General features: G+C 45.9%; 1 protein-coding gene across 1 annotated transcript; it reads left to right on the forward strand.

The window, feature by feature from the left end:
• The first annotated feature begins 5281 nt into the window (after positions 1–5281).
• Arl1 (ADP ribosylation factor-like 1) lies at positions 5282–14527 on the forward strand. The gene is made up of 6 exons (XM_077702419.1): positions 5282–5439; positions 6388–6522; positions 8423–8504; positions 8686–8797; positions 11074–11252; positions 13273–14527. The coding sequence occupies exons 1-6, from the start codon at positions 5436–5438 to the stop codon at positions 13301–13303; spliced, it is 543 nt and encodes a 180-aa protein (XP_077558545.1). The 5' UTR covers positions 5282–5435; the 3' UTR covers positions 13304–14527.
• Positions 14528–16959: the final 2432 nt, after the last annotated feature.

Below are 16959 nucleotides of genomic sequence, written 5' to 3' on the forward strand. Positions count from 1 at the left end.
ACAGTCATTGTCAGCAAAGACAAACTGGTGTTTTTCCATAGAGTGGGTAGAGGCATCTCGTCCTTTTTCCTCATTGACACCGAAGCGATGTCATGGTGGTGTCACTTTGCCATTACTTGTTCAGAGATCAACGTGCACATTTTTTTTTATCCCTAGCCCGAATTTAGAGGAATAAGGAACAAGGTGTATTGAAGCTGTGAGAGCTTAGTAAAGTTCAGTATGCTGCTGCAGTTAGATAGCATGATCTTGTACAGGATTGTGCAAAATTGCAACATGATGTTCCTGGAAATTTAAACAACTGATCAAAGCAGGTAAGTAAGTTGTCAAGCCTCTCAACATAGCAGAAACTGAGGAAACAAGCAATGATAACAAAAGTTAAAAAACGACGAACTAACTTTGTTTGCAGGGAATAACGAAAGTTAAAACGTCAAACTAACTTTCTTTGCAGGGGTCAGAGAGGATGAAGATGATAATACAAACGACAGCTCTAGAAGTGGTTTAGTAAAAAAGCCTTCTCTAGACAACTCTCTGCTCTAGACAGCTGTATGAAAACCCGCCGCAGTGGCTCAGTGGCTAAGGCACTGTCCTGCTGTGCCCAAGGTCGTGGGTTCGATTCCCGGCCACGGCGGCCGCTTTTCTGATGAAGACGAAAATCAAAAACGCCCGTGTGTACGAGATTTCGGCACACAAAGATCCCCAGGTGGTCAAAATTAAACCGGAGCCCTCCACTACGGCGTGTCTCATCGCCTGCGTTGCGTCAGCCCGTTAAACCCTGCAATCAATCAATCAGCTGTATGACAGCATTGCAATTTACACAAAGCAAACTTAGCAGTAGGCTTGAACATTAGTATGAAAAGATTAGGCCATTTAAAATGGATGAGTGCTACAAGGTTTATGTGCATACAGTCATGTTGTACACATACAATAAATAAATTGGGTGAAGAATAAGCATGAGTTGGGCTGATTCTGTCGGCGCTTCCAAATATAAGTAGCTGATTGCCTCTGGAAATGGAAATTTACACAATCAGTGCGTTTCCACTGCTCACTTGTGCAGCAGAACTTTGTGTGGGTCATAGGACAGGTGCAGGACGGACAACAGACTGGCAACGCAAGTAACAGTGTGGATATAATGCACAGGGAGCTGGAGTGATGAGCGGAAAAGATCATATGACAAAGAATGGACCCCCTCTGCGAATGGACAAAATGGTCCTAAGTCAATCCTTTGACTCTGTAAAAAGTTGTCCATATCTGTAGCGTGTACTTTTTAGTGGGCGATGTAACTTGCAGAATGTTGCAAATGTTTTAGCATTATTTTTGTATTTTCAATGTGTTTAATGAAGTTGCAGCAAGATGACAAGGCAATAACGCACATACTGCATGACTCATTCGGGTGTAGGCCCGTTCGTCCCATGGCGTTTTGTCATGGGCTGATTTGTATTAGGATATTTTAGGATCCTAAACTAGGATAAGGATAGGATCATTCGCATAGGACACTTCGTAATAGGGGCATGAAAACAAATTTAGTTTTTATTTCCTGTTTATTTTTATTTATTTTGTTTTCAGAAGTTGGCTTTCAGTGAGGTACAATGAGCCGCGATCTGACGTCACTCATTTTCAGTTGCAGTGTTTTGGTGCATATTTTTGCTGCGGGAAATATTGTGTATAACTGCTACTGCAGTTTTGTTAATTATTTATAATATCTCATAATTGAATGGTTAATGGCTTATAATAACACTTTAAAAATATTTAATAATCAAAATTGTAACCTTTGCATTGCACGTGTCCTGCAGGCTAAATGCAGCTGCTGTTGATACGAATGTAGGAACAACGGTTGTGGAAAAGCGTAGCACCAGCTCTGTTGGTGGTTATTAAATATAAGTCATAATCAAGAGTGAAATCGTGCACAAGAATGACCTCTTATGCAGCACTAAAACTTTGTCATGCTAAAGTAAAGTCAGAATTCTATCAAATGAGCAAGAGAAATCAATGAAGCTAAAACGGTCCTTCCTTCCGCTCCTTCCTTATGCATCAGCTCACACGAAACTCGTGAAAAGAGCAATTGTCAAACTTGTCTTGGCAATGCGCTAAGGAAATCCTGCCCCCATGCCATCCAGAGCAGTTTTGAGGCACAAACACAGCGCCTATCGGCCGCGGGGTACCCAATCTGTGTGCAGGCAGCCGTAGCGGAGTCCATGTTGAATGAACTAAGGAGCAGGAACAGCCTCAGTCCAGCTCCCAAAAGAAGGAGCCCATTGCAGTGGTGCCGTACACGCATCGAATTGCTCATGGCCTGAAAAAAGTAGGAAATATAGGAAATGTAAAAGTAGTATTTTCAGCTCCCCTGAAACTGTCGTAAATGTGTCGTAAAGTTAACACTCGTCTCACTATGCGTAACAAGTGCACAACGAAGCATCACAAACAGTTTGTTGCCTCCGCAGAAAAAGTTGTTTATTCTGTGCCTCTCTCGTGCGGCAAGAAATACGTCGGCTAAACTGGCCGATGCCTGAATGATAGGCTGAGGGAACACCATTACAATGTTTCAAAAACGTTCAGTGGTCACCTTGCCCAGCATTGTCGTGATTGCGTTAGCAAATGCCAGCCTCTTTTGGACCAGAGCGTAGTGATAGGCGAGCATGGCAGCCAAATCGTGCGAGAAATCTTAGAGGCCACAGAAATTAACAAGTTAGGTGATAAATGCATAAGCACCCCATCTATCGCCTTCACAGAAAAAGAGTGTAGATTCCTAGCGCAGTAAGCCCCACCCTGGTAATCTTTGTCTTGTTTCCAAAACTGATTACAAAATGGGCTTGTGTTTTGTGTTGATTGTACTTTTTGCCCCGTAAGTAGGTGTAAATAAACGTAAAGTCAGTATGATGCCACGCTCGCGCTCTCTCAAATGCTCACGTGTTAATTTAGTGTTTCCTTCTCTTTTTTCCTTTTTGTTGTTTTTGCCCATGTGTGTAAAAACCACTGGCCTAAGCAATAAAACTCAGTTGTTAAAGTTTCAAGTTGAATATTATAATTGATCTACAAACAATAGATAGGATTCTAATTAAAAAAGTAATTTTTCTTTTAAAGTTATATTTATTAGAATTTTATCAAAGTTATTTGGCTATTTATGTTTATAACAATATATGTATCATTTAGTCAGCGCCGTGTTTGTGCCCTCTTCTTTTTGTCTCGTGTCGTTAGCGCTGTTACTATGAAGAGAAATCAGCCGGCCCAAACAGGGTGGCAGGGGGATTAATTTTCACCCCTATTCCAGGAGTGATATCAGCACTCTCTTCTGCAGCATCACTGCCTCGCTTACCACTTCCCGCTTCCCTTTCGTGCTGGAGCTTTCTACACGCACCCCCTCCTTTTCACACCAACAGGCCTATGCCAAAATGCCATGTGACTAACGGGCCACGTCCAGTATAGGGTGGCTAGCAAGAAAAAATAAGTTTATAATAATAGTAAAGAACAAATGCTAGAGAACCGCAATTAATGTGGGCAAACCATGGTTAACCGCATAATTTGCACCAAAATGCCTTCCACCCTTCAAGCTGCCTTGGGGTCATTTCTTTGCAATTTCCACACTTGGGACCATTTTGTCCAGATCCCGAGCTGGCCAGCTCGTGCTCCCGCTGCTCAGGGAAAGGGGTGGGGGGGCTTGGCGTGTATATGGGCATTCTCCATAGATTTGCATTCCCAGACTATAAAAGATCGAGTTCCGGAGGTGTTCCGGACGGGCAAGAGCTACATTTTTATTGTATATTTTTATGCGAGCAGACAGTACAACATGTAAGTAAGCTGTCCCCTTTGGCGAATTGTTGGTTGTTCATCAAAGAATGGGCTGTTCGTAAATTGTCCGGGACCTCCGGTAACGTCTGGTGTGCTTTATTTAGACAGTCCACATTCTAGGTAAAACTGGACAGCTTTGGTCTACTTTGCGAGATTTATGAGGGATGACAATGGGGATGAGGGACATGCAGATGATGAAAATATCCACGGCCAAACAAATCTGTAAAAATCAAGTTTTGCTTCTATCACGGCGGCCGCATATAGATATACAGTCAAACCCGGCAATAACGAACCCGGGTAGAGCGAATTATGCTATATATCGAACAAAAATATTTCAGTTACAGAAATACATGGGAAACATATTCCTTATAACAAAGTTCACATCCGATATATCAAACTCTGTGCGCCTAGAATGGCCGGCGAAATGCGTGGTCTCGAAGCGGCGATTGAGATGTGGATTGGCCGCGACCACGGAGCAAGAGCCGCTACTGAGACATTGCGCGTTGCACGGAGCGACGTGACGCCCGACACTTTCCGTAACTGTTTCCGACGCGCGGGACTCACGACGGAACCCGCCCAGTCAGCGAATCCGGACCAAGACAGCAGAATTGAATTGTGGGAAAAGCTCGCCAGTGTTCGCGATGATGTCGCGAGTGAGAGCCGTCCGACGCTTATAATGAAGCGCTTTCGGCAGTCGATGTGCTCCGCCAATGCTTCTTAGGTTTTGGAGGACGCGGACTCGAACTGGTGCAAACAATGTTTCGTGTAGAGAATGCTATGCTAGTTGAAGCCTCCAAAACGAAAGAGTGAAAACAAAAATCACCGCTTTTTTTACAAAGTAGGCAATTGGGGCAGAAAGTAGCTTTATTACTTGCAATAGATGGATTACTTTGGGTGTGGTAATGGCTACTTTACTGTGTTCGTTTCTGCATACGGGGATGGTGGAGTTGGGGAGGGGGGAGGGCTCCCGCGGATTGCGAACTCGTAACAATCAGCTCGTTATAGGCGGGTTCGGCTATATCGAACTATTGGATATATCGAACTATCGAAGTGCATATTGCAGTTCGCTATAAACGGGTTTGACTGTAGATCCCTTCTCGGAGAATCGGAGGAAAAATTTAACACAGTGAAACCATCAAATTTCGTACAAATATGAACCCCGAAGTGACCCCAATGACCAGCCTTCGCGTTTTTTTGTTTGTTTGTTTGTTTTTTGGTTTTAGTTTTTGTCTCGTGTCCCGCGCGGGGTACTAGACAGGCCCCGCTGTGGCTTCTGCCCATTTTACGTCAAAAGCCAAACTAATCACGTGACTTTTATTATTTTTTTTTTTTGCGTAAAACACCAGCGCAGAAAATTGCTGCAGAAATACAAGCTTTAAAATTTTACAAGTTTTGGGTCTCGGGTATGCACTAAAAGCGAAAAATATTGAGCCTTAAACCATAAAGTTTCTTACATGCGTTTTCGAAAATTAGCAGTTTGTGGCGTCCTCTACAATGACTAGAAAGTATTGTGAAAACTCGCACGGGCGACGCCTGGTTTTTCATGGAGCATGCGCAGTTGGCGGAGACACGTTTCACGCGGTAGTATTGCTTGTTTATATCGAAATAAAACTTAGACAGCTGCTGCCCGCAAAACCGGTCTGCCGTCGAAAATGGGTAAGCGATATCCACAAACTGCCCACACTTTATTACACAGGTCACCGAAACCAACCCTTGACTTGTCGAGACAGCTGAGAACGTCCAGTCCTCAAAGTGTTCTCTTCTGGCCGGAGATTCGTGATTTAATTTCGAATATTAACGTTAAACTTCGTGGCTATCTGTCTTGATGTGTAATTACGAAATTCCTGGCAACTTTTCATACTACGGAAAGCTTCATTGATGTTTGAGAATAGCGTAGAACGCTCATCCATCCGCACCGCCGGCTATGGGGTGGTTTAGGAGCATCGCTGGCCGCTTGTCATTCACCATGACGTGCTTCACCGGACTCGGTCCATTTGTGTTGTGTACATTTTTCTAAAGAATATATTGCTCTTGTCGTTGTATCTGAGACGTGAAAGAAGGAATCGCTGCTCTTTCTAACGCCGAACTTAATGATGTCGGGTAGCCGGCCTTATGACTGAATAATGAGTAGCAGCAACTTTTGTTGTGCGCCAGTGAATGTCATTTTTGTGCCGTTTTGTGCCATGGCAATTTTTTTTTTTTGCTTCCATATGCTTTCACGGCTGGTAGTTCAGCGTCAGCATCAAATGTGACATGTGGGCGATCATTTCCCCAGCATCTCTGTGGGTAGATCGCCGCACTTACGATATGTCAGTAGGTCACGTCACTACCGTCATCGTGCTTGCTAACGAAGCGCTGGTGTTAATTTTACGTGCGTCTATATTCAGTTCATAGTGAATTAAGCAACTTTTTTCTGGCACAGCTTTGAACTTCGAGTATGCTCGGCTTTGCTGCGAGTATTGTGCGCTCGTTCGCCGAAAAGCAAATCCTTACTGTATGTGACAGGACGTTGCGAGTTAGAGCGGGGTTGTTGCTGACATATTCTGACAGATTTATTCTACGTTGGCTGAGCTGTTCTCTTCCACTTCCACATTGCCCCAACAGGTGGGCTTCTGAGCTACTTCAGAGGCTTGCTGGGCAGTCGTGAGATGCGGATTCTCATCCTGGGGCTCGATGGTGCTGGAAAGACGACCATTTTGTACCGGTTGCAAGTCGGCGAGGTTGTTACCACCATACCCAGTGAGTGTGCTCGTTTCTGTATCTGACTGTACTTTGGGCCCTCCTCCAAGCACTAGCGCCTTGCAGACAAAACTGGTTGATTCAGTGTATTTCAGTGCTTGTAGTTCAGCTGGCAATGGGCTGTAATCACTTACTGGGAACATGAGGTTGGATGGCTTTTCGTACTGTCAGTGCAACGTAATGGAGGTGCTGGGCTGGTGAGGTGCAGAATTAGGCTAGATTTAAAAGAGAAGATAGAGGTTGAAACCAAACCTGCAATCAGTAAGAGACAGGGGCAAGAGTTTCGAGTGACACTTCAGAACAAATTCGCAGTTATAATTGAAAAGGAAGGAAGCGTAGACATACTGATTGAGAACCTGACACACAGATTCAGTTGTAGATGTAGGATCGCGAAAACCCCGACACCGAACTGGGGAACTATCTCAGAAAACGTAAGAACAGATTTAAAAATGAAAGGAAATGAAAGATTCAAAAACAAAAGAGCGTATCGAAGTGGCTGAACTATCAAGTAGATTCGCAGAAGCAACATCAAGGACATTTGCACCTACAGCATGGTGAAAATTGAGGGATCGTTAAAAAACAGAGGAGAGGTAACTGGGGAGAAGATAGCTCTTGGCAAAGATAGAATGTACACACTTTAAGACGGAAAAGGTAACATGTATACACAACATGGATAGGTAATAAAAGTAGCAGAGAGGCTCTATGGCCAGCTGAATGCTAGCATTGTTGGTCCAGGAGACATTAAACTGCCAACTTTGCTCGTCACATCTCATCAGTAACTGAAGAACTGCAGGAGACTAACTGTGGATCGCTAAAGCAGGGAGGAAACATTGCGCTAGGAAATGTTGCAAAATTTTTCTCAGAAGGCCTCAGCACTGTAATGGTGCCCTTAGCCTGGAAAACGGCCAACGGAATTCCGATTCACAATCGGGGTGAATGTTGATGCTGTGTATGTCCAGCTATCTCTAGTTGTAGCTTGGAGAAGTAGGCAAGCCCACTGTCCTGCAATAGCCTCTTTTATAATGGCCAAGGGCTTTGCACAGGGATGGCATCAGAAGCAGTATGTTGCGGAGCAAATCAGGGCCCTGCATTCCACCTGTTCATTTAATTCTCACCCAATTCAATTCTCGAATGCCAACATTCCATTCCCAGTCTCTGAGTGTAGCCTGAATAATAAGTCCTGTTTCGGAATTTGAAACCCCCAACATGATTTCTGGGCACTATATTATGTGGGTATTGGCTAGTAGGTGTTTTATGTTATGATAAAAGCTTGCTTTACTTTCTACTTAGCAAGTTATAAAGGCTTGGTTTGCTTTTTACTTGGTTTTGTATGCAATCAACTAAAAAGGAGGATTTTTCACGATTCAAAATCGTATGCACAGCCTTTTTTTTTTTTTTTTTAATTCCCGAAGCCCTCCAGCAAGTGGTGGGGTTTAAAGCCAGGTGTGTGTGCATTGGTTCCTCCCCACCGATTTTGCAATACAGAAGCATATCGGAAATTGTGGGGTACAACTAGGAGCATGGCCTTGGGTGGGAGAGGGGTGGTGTTGCATGCACTTTATTAGCCTTAGTGTCCTTCAAGGATGATAATGGTGCATTCCACTCTTGTTCTTCATCCTTTTGCACTGCCACGGGGGAAGCAAGCATGCTTAATGCTGGTGCATCCATCTTGTTCTGTAATCACTACGTATGCTGCTGCCCATTTAGCCTATCTTTGGTTGGAGCTACTTTTGCTTCAGAGCAACAAGAGATATCGTCATGCACAAAAGCTATCCATGTGAACATCTCTAGGAGGTAACAGGATTGGTTACTTAACACCCAGAAGCCACTTGAAAAATGTGTCCGAGCGTGTATGCTCTTGCCATCAGTTGTACTTAACAAGCTCCCTCTCACCTTCCAGCCATTGGATTTAATGTTGAGCAAGTCACGTACAAGAACCTGAAGTTCCAGGTGTGGGATCTAGGTGGCCAGACGAGCATCAGGCAAGTTATCGCAGCAGGCCAATATATTTTGATCATGCTTCCGAGGTTGATGTTTTTTTGTGCCTTACTTCAGACAGTTGAAACTGCAAATGCATGCTGGTGCACTTGGAGCTCGTTCAGTAAAAGTAGCCACAGTAGCGAGGGTGGTTAATATATCTATTCTCTTGTCTGTGCTTTGCAGGCCGTACTGGCGGTGTTATTTCTCCAACACCGATGCCATCATCTATGTTGTAGACAGTGCAGACAGGGATCGCATTGGCATATCGAAAGAGGAACTGGTTTCCATGCTTGAGGTAAGCTCGGCTCAGGCTGTGTCGCCGTTTTGTCAAAACACTCTTGGGAAGAGATGAGCAAAGATTTCCTTTTGTGTATGTACCGCTTAAATGCTCAGGTATAGTTTTCTAGTTCTGTGTTTACCGGCACATGGCTGAGGCGAGCGCCCCCGAGACTAACGCTGTATGCGATGGATGCCTCGAGAGCAACCGCCATTGCTCTGCACAACTGAGTCACTGTTGCCAGAAGACTCCCTTCACTATTGCCCATTCCGTATGCCTACAGTTGTCTTGCCACTTGTCATTAAGGAACAGAAAACAGTAGGTCTTAAGTGGTTGCAGCTCATCACTTCTCGCAGTGAGAATTGGAGTTAGCAGGGCTCTGGTGTGGGTTAGTTGGTTCATGTTAATGAAAAAAAAGGAACAGGACCGAGGAATAGAAACACGCCCGTTTGTATTCTACGGGTTTCTATTCCTAAGTCCTGATTCATTTGCGCTGTTCTTTATTTTTTATTTTTCATGAGAATTAGAGGGTTGCAGATGTTCTTTTTTAATCTTAGCTCTCACACACAGAAGCAGTTGTTCCACCTGGAGAAAGCTGGAGCTGACTTGCCTGTTATTTGGACTAGCATTTGTTAGGTACATTTTGAATAAACAGACAAAAAGGTAGGCCGGAGGCAGTGGGGATAGATTCCTCAGATGGTGTTTTTGAAGTAGAAAAGTGGTCTATCATCTTGGACAAATGGGGAGTTGAGATAATAATGAGACTCGATAGGAGGGCTGAACACTTAGTCCATTTCTTCATCAGCAGTACGGCAAAAAGAAGGCACAGCCAAGATGCTGCATTTGCACAGATGGGAAGGAAACGACTGCAGGACACAAAGATGCACCTGTCACTCAAAGAATATATAATGTGTCATAGGAAACACACAGTGAGCTTCCTGATAGTTGGTTAATATGGTGTAGGGTCTTGAAGTCTGAAAGCGTCTTTTCTTTTAAATGCAGAGCATTTCAGTAACTCACGCTGTCACCCGCGTTGACGTCCGTAGTCTGCACCGCCGTTGTCCCTACTATATAAAAAAAAAATACTATCTGGCGCCCGGTTTCGATCCCTCGACCCTGCGGGCGGAACGCAATGTACATGGTGCTCTACCCACTGCGCCACAAAGCCGACACAGAATGGGACGCTACGAACGCGCCTTATATCGTTGACTCATTCAAATTACTGCTGACGAGCGCTCTCTCGTCAGCAGTTGCCACAAGTGCAACAACATTAACGTAACGCAAACTACTTAACGTCGTGCGCCCCCGGAAATGCTCGGCATTTGATCATGCCCCTCGCGAAGGGGATGTTTCACTGCGTCTTCTCTTGTTCGCGGGACCTGTGGCGCCATCTGGCGGAGGCACGGCACAACTCGTAGCACTTTGAAAAGATGCGGCACCAGCCAGCTGTGTGTGTGCGTGCCGCCCTTGTACAAATGGCAAGTGCGTTGGCTGTCCACAGAGCATAGCATTCGTGCATTTACTCGGGGGCGAAGTTGCGGAGGTGCTAGCAGTGGCTTTTCTCATATGAAAATAAGTTCTTTATTCGAAGGTGACATTTAAATTTCTGCAAGATCAGAGGGCTGTGTGTGCGCACATGTACAACAGAAATTGGCTTGGAGTATGGTGAGGTTCGGCACGCCACTTGTGGGAGCAGGGGGGTTTCCAGCTGCCAGCTGCAGGTGAGGAGTAGGGGGGTGAGGTGGCAGTTACGGCACATGATGCCAACAGCAACACCGACGGCGATACAAGTCAGCCAGCACAAGCTTCACTTGAAGAAATGCTTGGCAATCTTTCTATTTGAACCCGTGCCATTCTGGTTGAGAGAAGGAAGTCAAAGCATAGGATTAACCCGCCGCGGTGGCTCAGTGGCTAAGGCGTTGCGCTGCTGAGCACAAGGTCGCGGGTTCGATTCCCGGCCGCAGCGGCCGCTTTTCTGATGGAGGCGAAAAGCAAAAATGCCCGTGTGTACGAGATTTCGGCGCACGATAAAGATCCCCAGGTGGTCAAAATTAATCCGGAGCCCTCCACTACGGCGCGCCTCATCGCCTGCATTGCGTCGGCGCGTTAAACCTCACGATCAATCAATCAAAGCATAGGATTATTGGATCTTTGTTGAGTTAGTGCCTTGAATACAGAATAACAGATGTTGCTATTACCTAGGGTGGCATGTTCTATGCATTGTACGTGCCCCCTTACCTCTACCCTGACCTTCATGTCTCTGGGGTGCTCTTCTTTGCCCTTGCCTTGAACAGGAGGAGGAGTTGAAGAAGGCCATCCTGGTGGTTCTTGCCAACAAGCAGGACTTGGATGAGGCCATGTCTGTGTCGGAGATACACTCCGCGCTGGGCCTAGACGCACTAAAGAACCGCACTTTTCAAATATTTAAGACATCGGCACTCAAGGGGAATGGCCTGGACGAGGCCATGGAATGGTAACTATCGCCTCAGATGCGCACTGCAACCTCCACTCTTGGGCGCAGAGCACATAGAACATTGTTTAGCCAGCTGCTAAATTTGGGAATGTTGGCGTAGTTGTTTATCGCGCCTTTCTTATTAGAACTATAGTGTTTAAAAAAGAATGCAGTGTTGTATCCCTGTCTTATTTTCTTATTGTTTTGTTTTCAGTGTTGAGTAGTTAACACTCAGGGAACTCTATGACATCATCTCGGAATGCTAGCACTTGAGTTTTCAAACCAGCATAGTAATAATGATGGTGAGCTTGTTCAAAACAGTAAAAAAAAAAAGGCTCCAATCCACGCTGTGAAGGTGGTTGGGCTGCGGAGCTCTAAATGACACCCAAAACGATTACCCATGCGGCGTCACTTAATTAACACACGTGGCTCTACAAGGAGTGAAACCAGAGGCTCTGCCGGCCGTTACCTGGGATTCATGGGGCAGCGTCCCAAATGCAGCACTGTCAGCAGAAAGAAAATGGAGAGGAGCGTCTTTGGAAGTGTGAGGAGGTGGGGGGCACATGTGGCTATGGCATCATCTCTCTCACTGCCTCCCCTTCATCTTGTTTTATGTGTCTCCTCCAAAAAAGTGCCCTCCCCCTCCCTACACGCTGAATCCAGACCACTGTCTGTCTCCCCGTCTCCACATGTGGGTGTTGCGTAGTCGAGAAAACGACGGGCTCTTGCTCCGCTTATCCATTCGGGCTCAGGTTCAATCTCTGGCAATGCCAGCAGTTTGTTTGTGTGGCCTGAGTGTAGCCGGTAGTAGCCTGGGATGTTTCTTTGTGTAACCATTAGTAGCCTAGGAGTTTTTTGCTGACGCGGACATTAAAATTTTCGTCGCTGGTTGGAGGTAAACTGCTTCCCAGTGAAAAGTTGGCGCACCTGTATGACGCGAGTACTGTTGGTTGCGCATTATGCTCAGTCATTGCATATCCGCACTGCAAACACATGAACGAGTTTTATCCATGCTAGAGCTTGAAGCCGAGAAGTCTTTTTACGGTTTCTGAATTTGAGAAGGCCGATGTGCTGTTCTTTCGTGCTCCTCATTATTCTTGGTTTTTCTGGTCTCGGAAAAAGTCTTGGAAGTTTGAAGTTGCTAATACTGTGAGTGCTTGTCTTCCCAGGAAAAGTAATCAGAAAGCTGGAAGGTGCTCTGAAGATCTTTGTCGGCTGCGTAGTTTGACAGGGGAATAATAATTAACCCTTCAGGTTTTTCGAGGTTCTTTAAAACTTGTAGCGTTGCATGAATAATGAAGAAACTTAGTAAAAATATTGACACTCTACCATGCTTGTGCATTTCTTTTTTTAAAGCTGCTTTTTAGTATACTCGGGTACAAGTTAAGAACGGCAATAGCTCATGCAGTCTATCACTCCGCCGAAGCAACGGCCCCAGATGTCAGAATGGGCGCGCGTTTTGAAAGACGGTTGTGCTTAATACTCGCCGTGGTGGCTCAGTGGCTATGGTGTTGTTCTGCTGGGCTCAAGGATGCGGGATCGATTCCCAGCCGCGGCGGCCGCTTTTCTGGTCGAGGCAAAAAGCAAAAACGCCCGTGTGTTCGAGATTTCGGCACACGTTAAGGATCTTGAGATGGTCAAAATCAATCCGGAGCCCTCCAGTATGGTGTGCCTCATCGCCTGTGTAGTGTCGGTGCGTTAAACCACCACAATCAATCAGATTGCACTTAATGTGTGTGACATCACCTGCTTTTTCTCACGTAGTTTGTTTGTCTTCGCCGCAGTCATTATAAGCACATTAAGTCTGAAAAATCACTGGAACGACTTGCGTCATGTTCAAAATAATCGCAGTGAGGCATGCTTTGTGCCGCACGGAGGAACAGTTTGCTGCTGTGATGAGACGCTCTGGCAACTTCCGTTGTCGTTCTCAAGTTGTACCCAAGTATAGTCAGATTCATGTGCTAACAAGTTAGCCAAGGCCAATTTGTGAGTGTGATGTTTTAAGCAGTCAGGACTAAAAAGTTACTTGTTCGTTTTTCAGGTTATCGAACGCCCTCACCAACAACAAGTGATGGACCATCGTGCTCCGAAAGAGGCTTCAGCCATGCCAGTCCACTATCATTGTCACCTTGACTTGCGTGTTTGCTGGGAAGTTTAGAGGAGGACAGTTTCTGGGGCTGCTGGTAACGACGAGTGGAGGAAGCGTGGTGATGCGGGCAAGAGTGGTGTGGACGCACAGCTTGTCTGCGAGACGATCGTGCTTGCCGCCGCACAAGGACTCTGGTGCACATTGGGAGGGGGGTCCGCTTCCTCCCACCTCTAGTCTGTGCCGAGGAGAGAGCAAAAGGGCAGCCACACTTCGGATTGGTCTCGTCGCAAAAAAAGAATGCCTCAGTAGCCCCAATGTGTTGGAAACATTCCTGGCTGGCTGGTCGGTCCGTTTACTTTTGACTGTCTGGTTAGGTGACTGTGTAGTTGAAGCTCTGTTTGTTTTCCCCATGTGTGTGTGTGTCTTTTTAAAGATAAACCAGACCGTTCATTTTTTTTTTTTTCGACTGGTGCCTGCTTATTTCTGATTTTCTGCTGGCTGCTGCCGTCCTCCGCAGAACTCGCATTTTGACTGCCGTGTGCCTTGGAGAACATCCCTAAGCTGTCATAGTTTAGTGCCAGGAATTCAAGGCTAGCAAAAGCACCAGTGTGTTGTCTTATGAGGTGTGCACAAGGACTTGTGAGGGGACAGCATGTGCACGGTAGTCTCTCCTGAGTAGCTAGTGTGTGGTGGAAGGGCGACTAAAACTAAACGCTTGTTCAGGAACGAGCAGTGATCTTCACTCATTCGTGACTTCTTGGTTGTAGCTCAAGTGTGCCCCAGGGCAGCTGCTGATAAGGACTCGCTGTACAACAGGGTTAAGTTTGGGTGGCAGTGCCTGACAAGACTTGTGTGCATAAAGAAATCTGAAGCATGAGCTAATTTATTTGTTATTTGGCATAATTTAAGGAAATGCCCTAAGTGCTATACTTGGAACACGCAAATAATAATGCCTGGTAAAACCTAGCAGTCCTATTTAACGATGTTTTCTCCCTTCAAGCACTCGGTATGCATCTTTCTGCTTGGCCCAAACACTTGTTGGTGCACAGAGGTTGGTTCTGATATACATGGTGTGTTAATTAGCGTTAACTTTTCTGTTCATGTGGACCGCCTATGTTGTCAGCGCCTTTTGGCAGCAATGAATTTGGATTGACGTAGAGTGCATGTACACAAATACCAATTTGTACATTAAACAGTGCTGAAAGTATGTCCATCTTTTTGTAAATTTCGAAGGTTATAAAATGTTAGTCATGCTTAGACTTGCTTTATTTTACTGCATTAGAAATATACAGCTCTCATCCAAAGTTTTTCTGTTTTGTCCATGTGCAGCCCAAAACTCGTCCAACTCATCTTGCGCAAACGTAATCTCTGTCGTCTTGGACTAACGACAAACCCCTACTGCGACAATTGTTCTATAGAAACAGTCAGTTGAATTTATTTTATTAGAATGTGTGGCCTACATAACACCAATATCGCACTTTCTCCAGGACATTGAGTGCTAAGACCAAGAGCCACTAACTGTAAAAACTGTTCTATAGGACCATGGACTTGCCCTTCGAAGCAGCATGAGGCTATAAATCATTCGGTTTCCTGTTTGGAGCACATTGGTCACATTTAGAAATTGTGAATTCTGTGACCCAAGCAAAAAAATAGCACGTCAAGCACACCTCCTCCTAGAGCCTTTTTTCCCCTACATCCCCTTAGCAGAAAAGCATGTAAGCAATTGTGAATGCTGGCAAAACAACCTGGTTTTGTTTGTGGTTTGAAGGAAAGGAAAAGGAATACAAGTGTACTGGGAATAATACTGAGTTTGGCAGGGAGCTCACCTGCATACAATTCAGTGAGGTGGAGGGGGAGTGAAAGAGTACGAACAGTGATGCATGGGTGGGACTTTATTAGGAAAGGAGCTGGCTCGGAGGCCTACAAGAGTTGCAGGGAGGGAAAGGAGGGGATCAAATTAAGTCCGGCTCACAATGTCGGCCTCGCGTGCGAGATCCCAGAGGGAACAGAGGACTCCGGCGGCGTGCGTGTGAACTTTTACATTGGCACTTGACAGCGATGGCGTGCGCAAACACACTCAAAACCGGGACACTCTCGCACAAGGTGCTGCGTAGTAGGGCAAACCCCCAAGTCACATGTTCAGCAGGTTGCGTCAGGCAGAGCCGGCCCTCAATCAGCGCAATGCTAACTGCTGCCAAGCCCCCCACGTCCAACTCAGTTTTACAGCAAAGCTGTCTCTGGCTAGGATGATTAGATCCAGCAGACCGTCTCCAACTAGTACACAAGAAGAATACCACGCGAGCGTAGCGCCATTTTGCGGCGCCCACTCAAATCCCTGGAATATTAAAACACTGCGCCCCACCTTCAGCGGAAGCAAGCATCATAAAAATTAATAAAAACGTCCCAGGGTCTCCATATTTTGATCTAATACGGCTTTTATTGCCCCTGGAGAGATCTTCTCGGTAGTGATTTTGTGTCTAGCGGTGAAGACGACTGCAATTGGCCTTTAATTGTAAGGTGGCTTTTCTACATTGTGTGTTGTACAGTGAAGGACGTCCGTCTAAGGAGTGTGGTATAGAAAATGGCTTCAAGTCCTGTTACATTAAAACCATCCCAAAATCAATTATATGACAATTAGCCGCTAAGGCGGCTCTACCATTCCGCGAGATTTAATTTCCGTCGAGGCTAGAAGCAGCGATGGCGAGCTACGACCAAAAACAATAATTATGGGCCGTCCAGCAGGCCCTGGAGGCCCTTGAAAGGCAGAAGCCGAGCGAAAACGACGGAGAGGCGCCTTCACAGGTAGGACGGGTGCGATTCCGGGCCGCGGCGGCTGCTTTTCTGAGGAGGCGAAAAGCAAAAATGCCCGTGTGCACGAGATTTCAGCGCACTTTAAATATCCTGAAGTGGTCAAAATTAATCCAGAGCCCTCCACTACGGCGCGCCTCATCGCCTGCGTGTCGTGGGCGTGTTACACCCAACAATCAAATCAAATCAATGCCGAACCGTGGAAGTAGCAGAAGCCGACGCCGAGTCTGGACCCCGCCAGGAAGACGAAAAGGCCCGCGTCGCAGTGCTCTAGGGCGTCGATCTGCAGGCTATCTGTGAAGTTGTTTCCATACATCCATTTACGTTTCAGAGTTACATACGTACTTCACAGTGAAGTGGTAAATTTTGGGAAATTCCCGTCTGCTGTCAATACATGGCTTCTACGGGAGGGAAACGAACACTTGCTTGTCCGCAAAAATAAAACTCTAGTCCGTCCAAGTTTCATTCAGGTAATTAACTAGGAAGTATACTTAATTGCAAACAGGAACTAGGAAGTATGCTCAATCGCAAATCGCGAACAAACGTGTTTTGTTTTGTGTACTCCTTCGACTGCGTCCCGGAAAAGCATATTGTAGCCATGGCCTCCGCGATCTATCTCGGAGGCCATGTTGTAGCTCACGTTTAGGCTGGGCACCGCAGCATCGTTGGTCATACTTCTTCACGGAGCGTAATGAGGAGGAGGAGGAATAAACTTTTCATCATCATCATCACCAGCCTATCTACGCCCACTGCAGGGCAAAGGCCTCTCCCATTATTCTCCAATTGCCTCGGTCCTGTGCCAACTGTGACCAATTTATCCCCGCAAACTTC

Source organism: Haemaphysalis longicornis, unplaced genomic scaffold (genome assembly GCF_048455015.1).
Source record: "Haemaphysalis longicornis isolate Haplotype H1 unplaced genomic scaffold, Haemaphysalis longicornis Haplotype H1 scaffold_3, whole genome shotgun sequence".
Classification (NCBI taxonomy): Eukaryota; Metazoa; Arthropoda; class Arachnida; order Ixodida; family Ixodidae; genus Haemaphysalis; species Haemaphysalis longicornis.

Bases quoted from the DNA above. Each gene is read 5' to 3' on its own strand.
- Arl1 (XM_077702419.1), top strand. The intron at 8,798-11,073 runs GTAAGCTCGGCT...TGCCTTGAACAG, and splicing joins AACTGGTTTCCATGCTTGAG to GAGGAGGAGTTGAAGAAGGC. The intron at 11,253-13,272 runs GTAACTATCGCC...TTCGTTTTTCAG, and splicing joins CTGGACGAGGCCATGGAATG to GTTATCGAACGCCCTCACCA.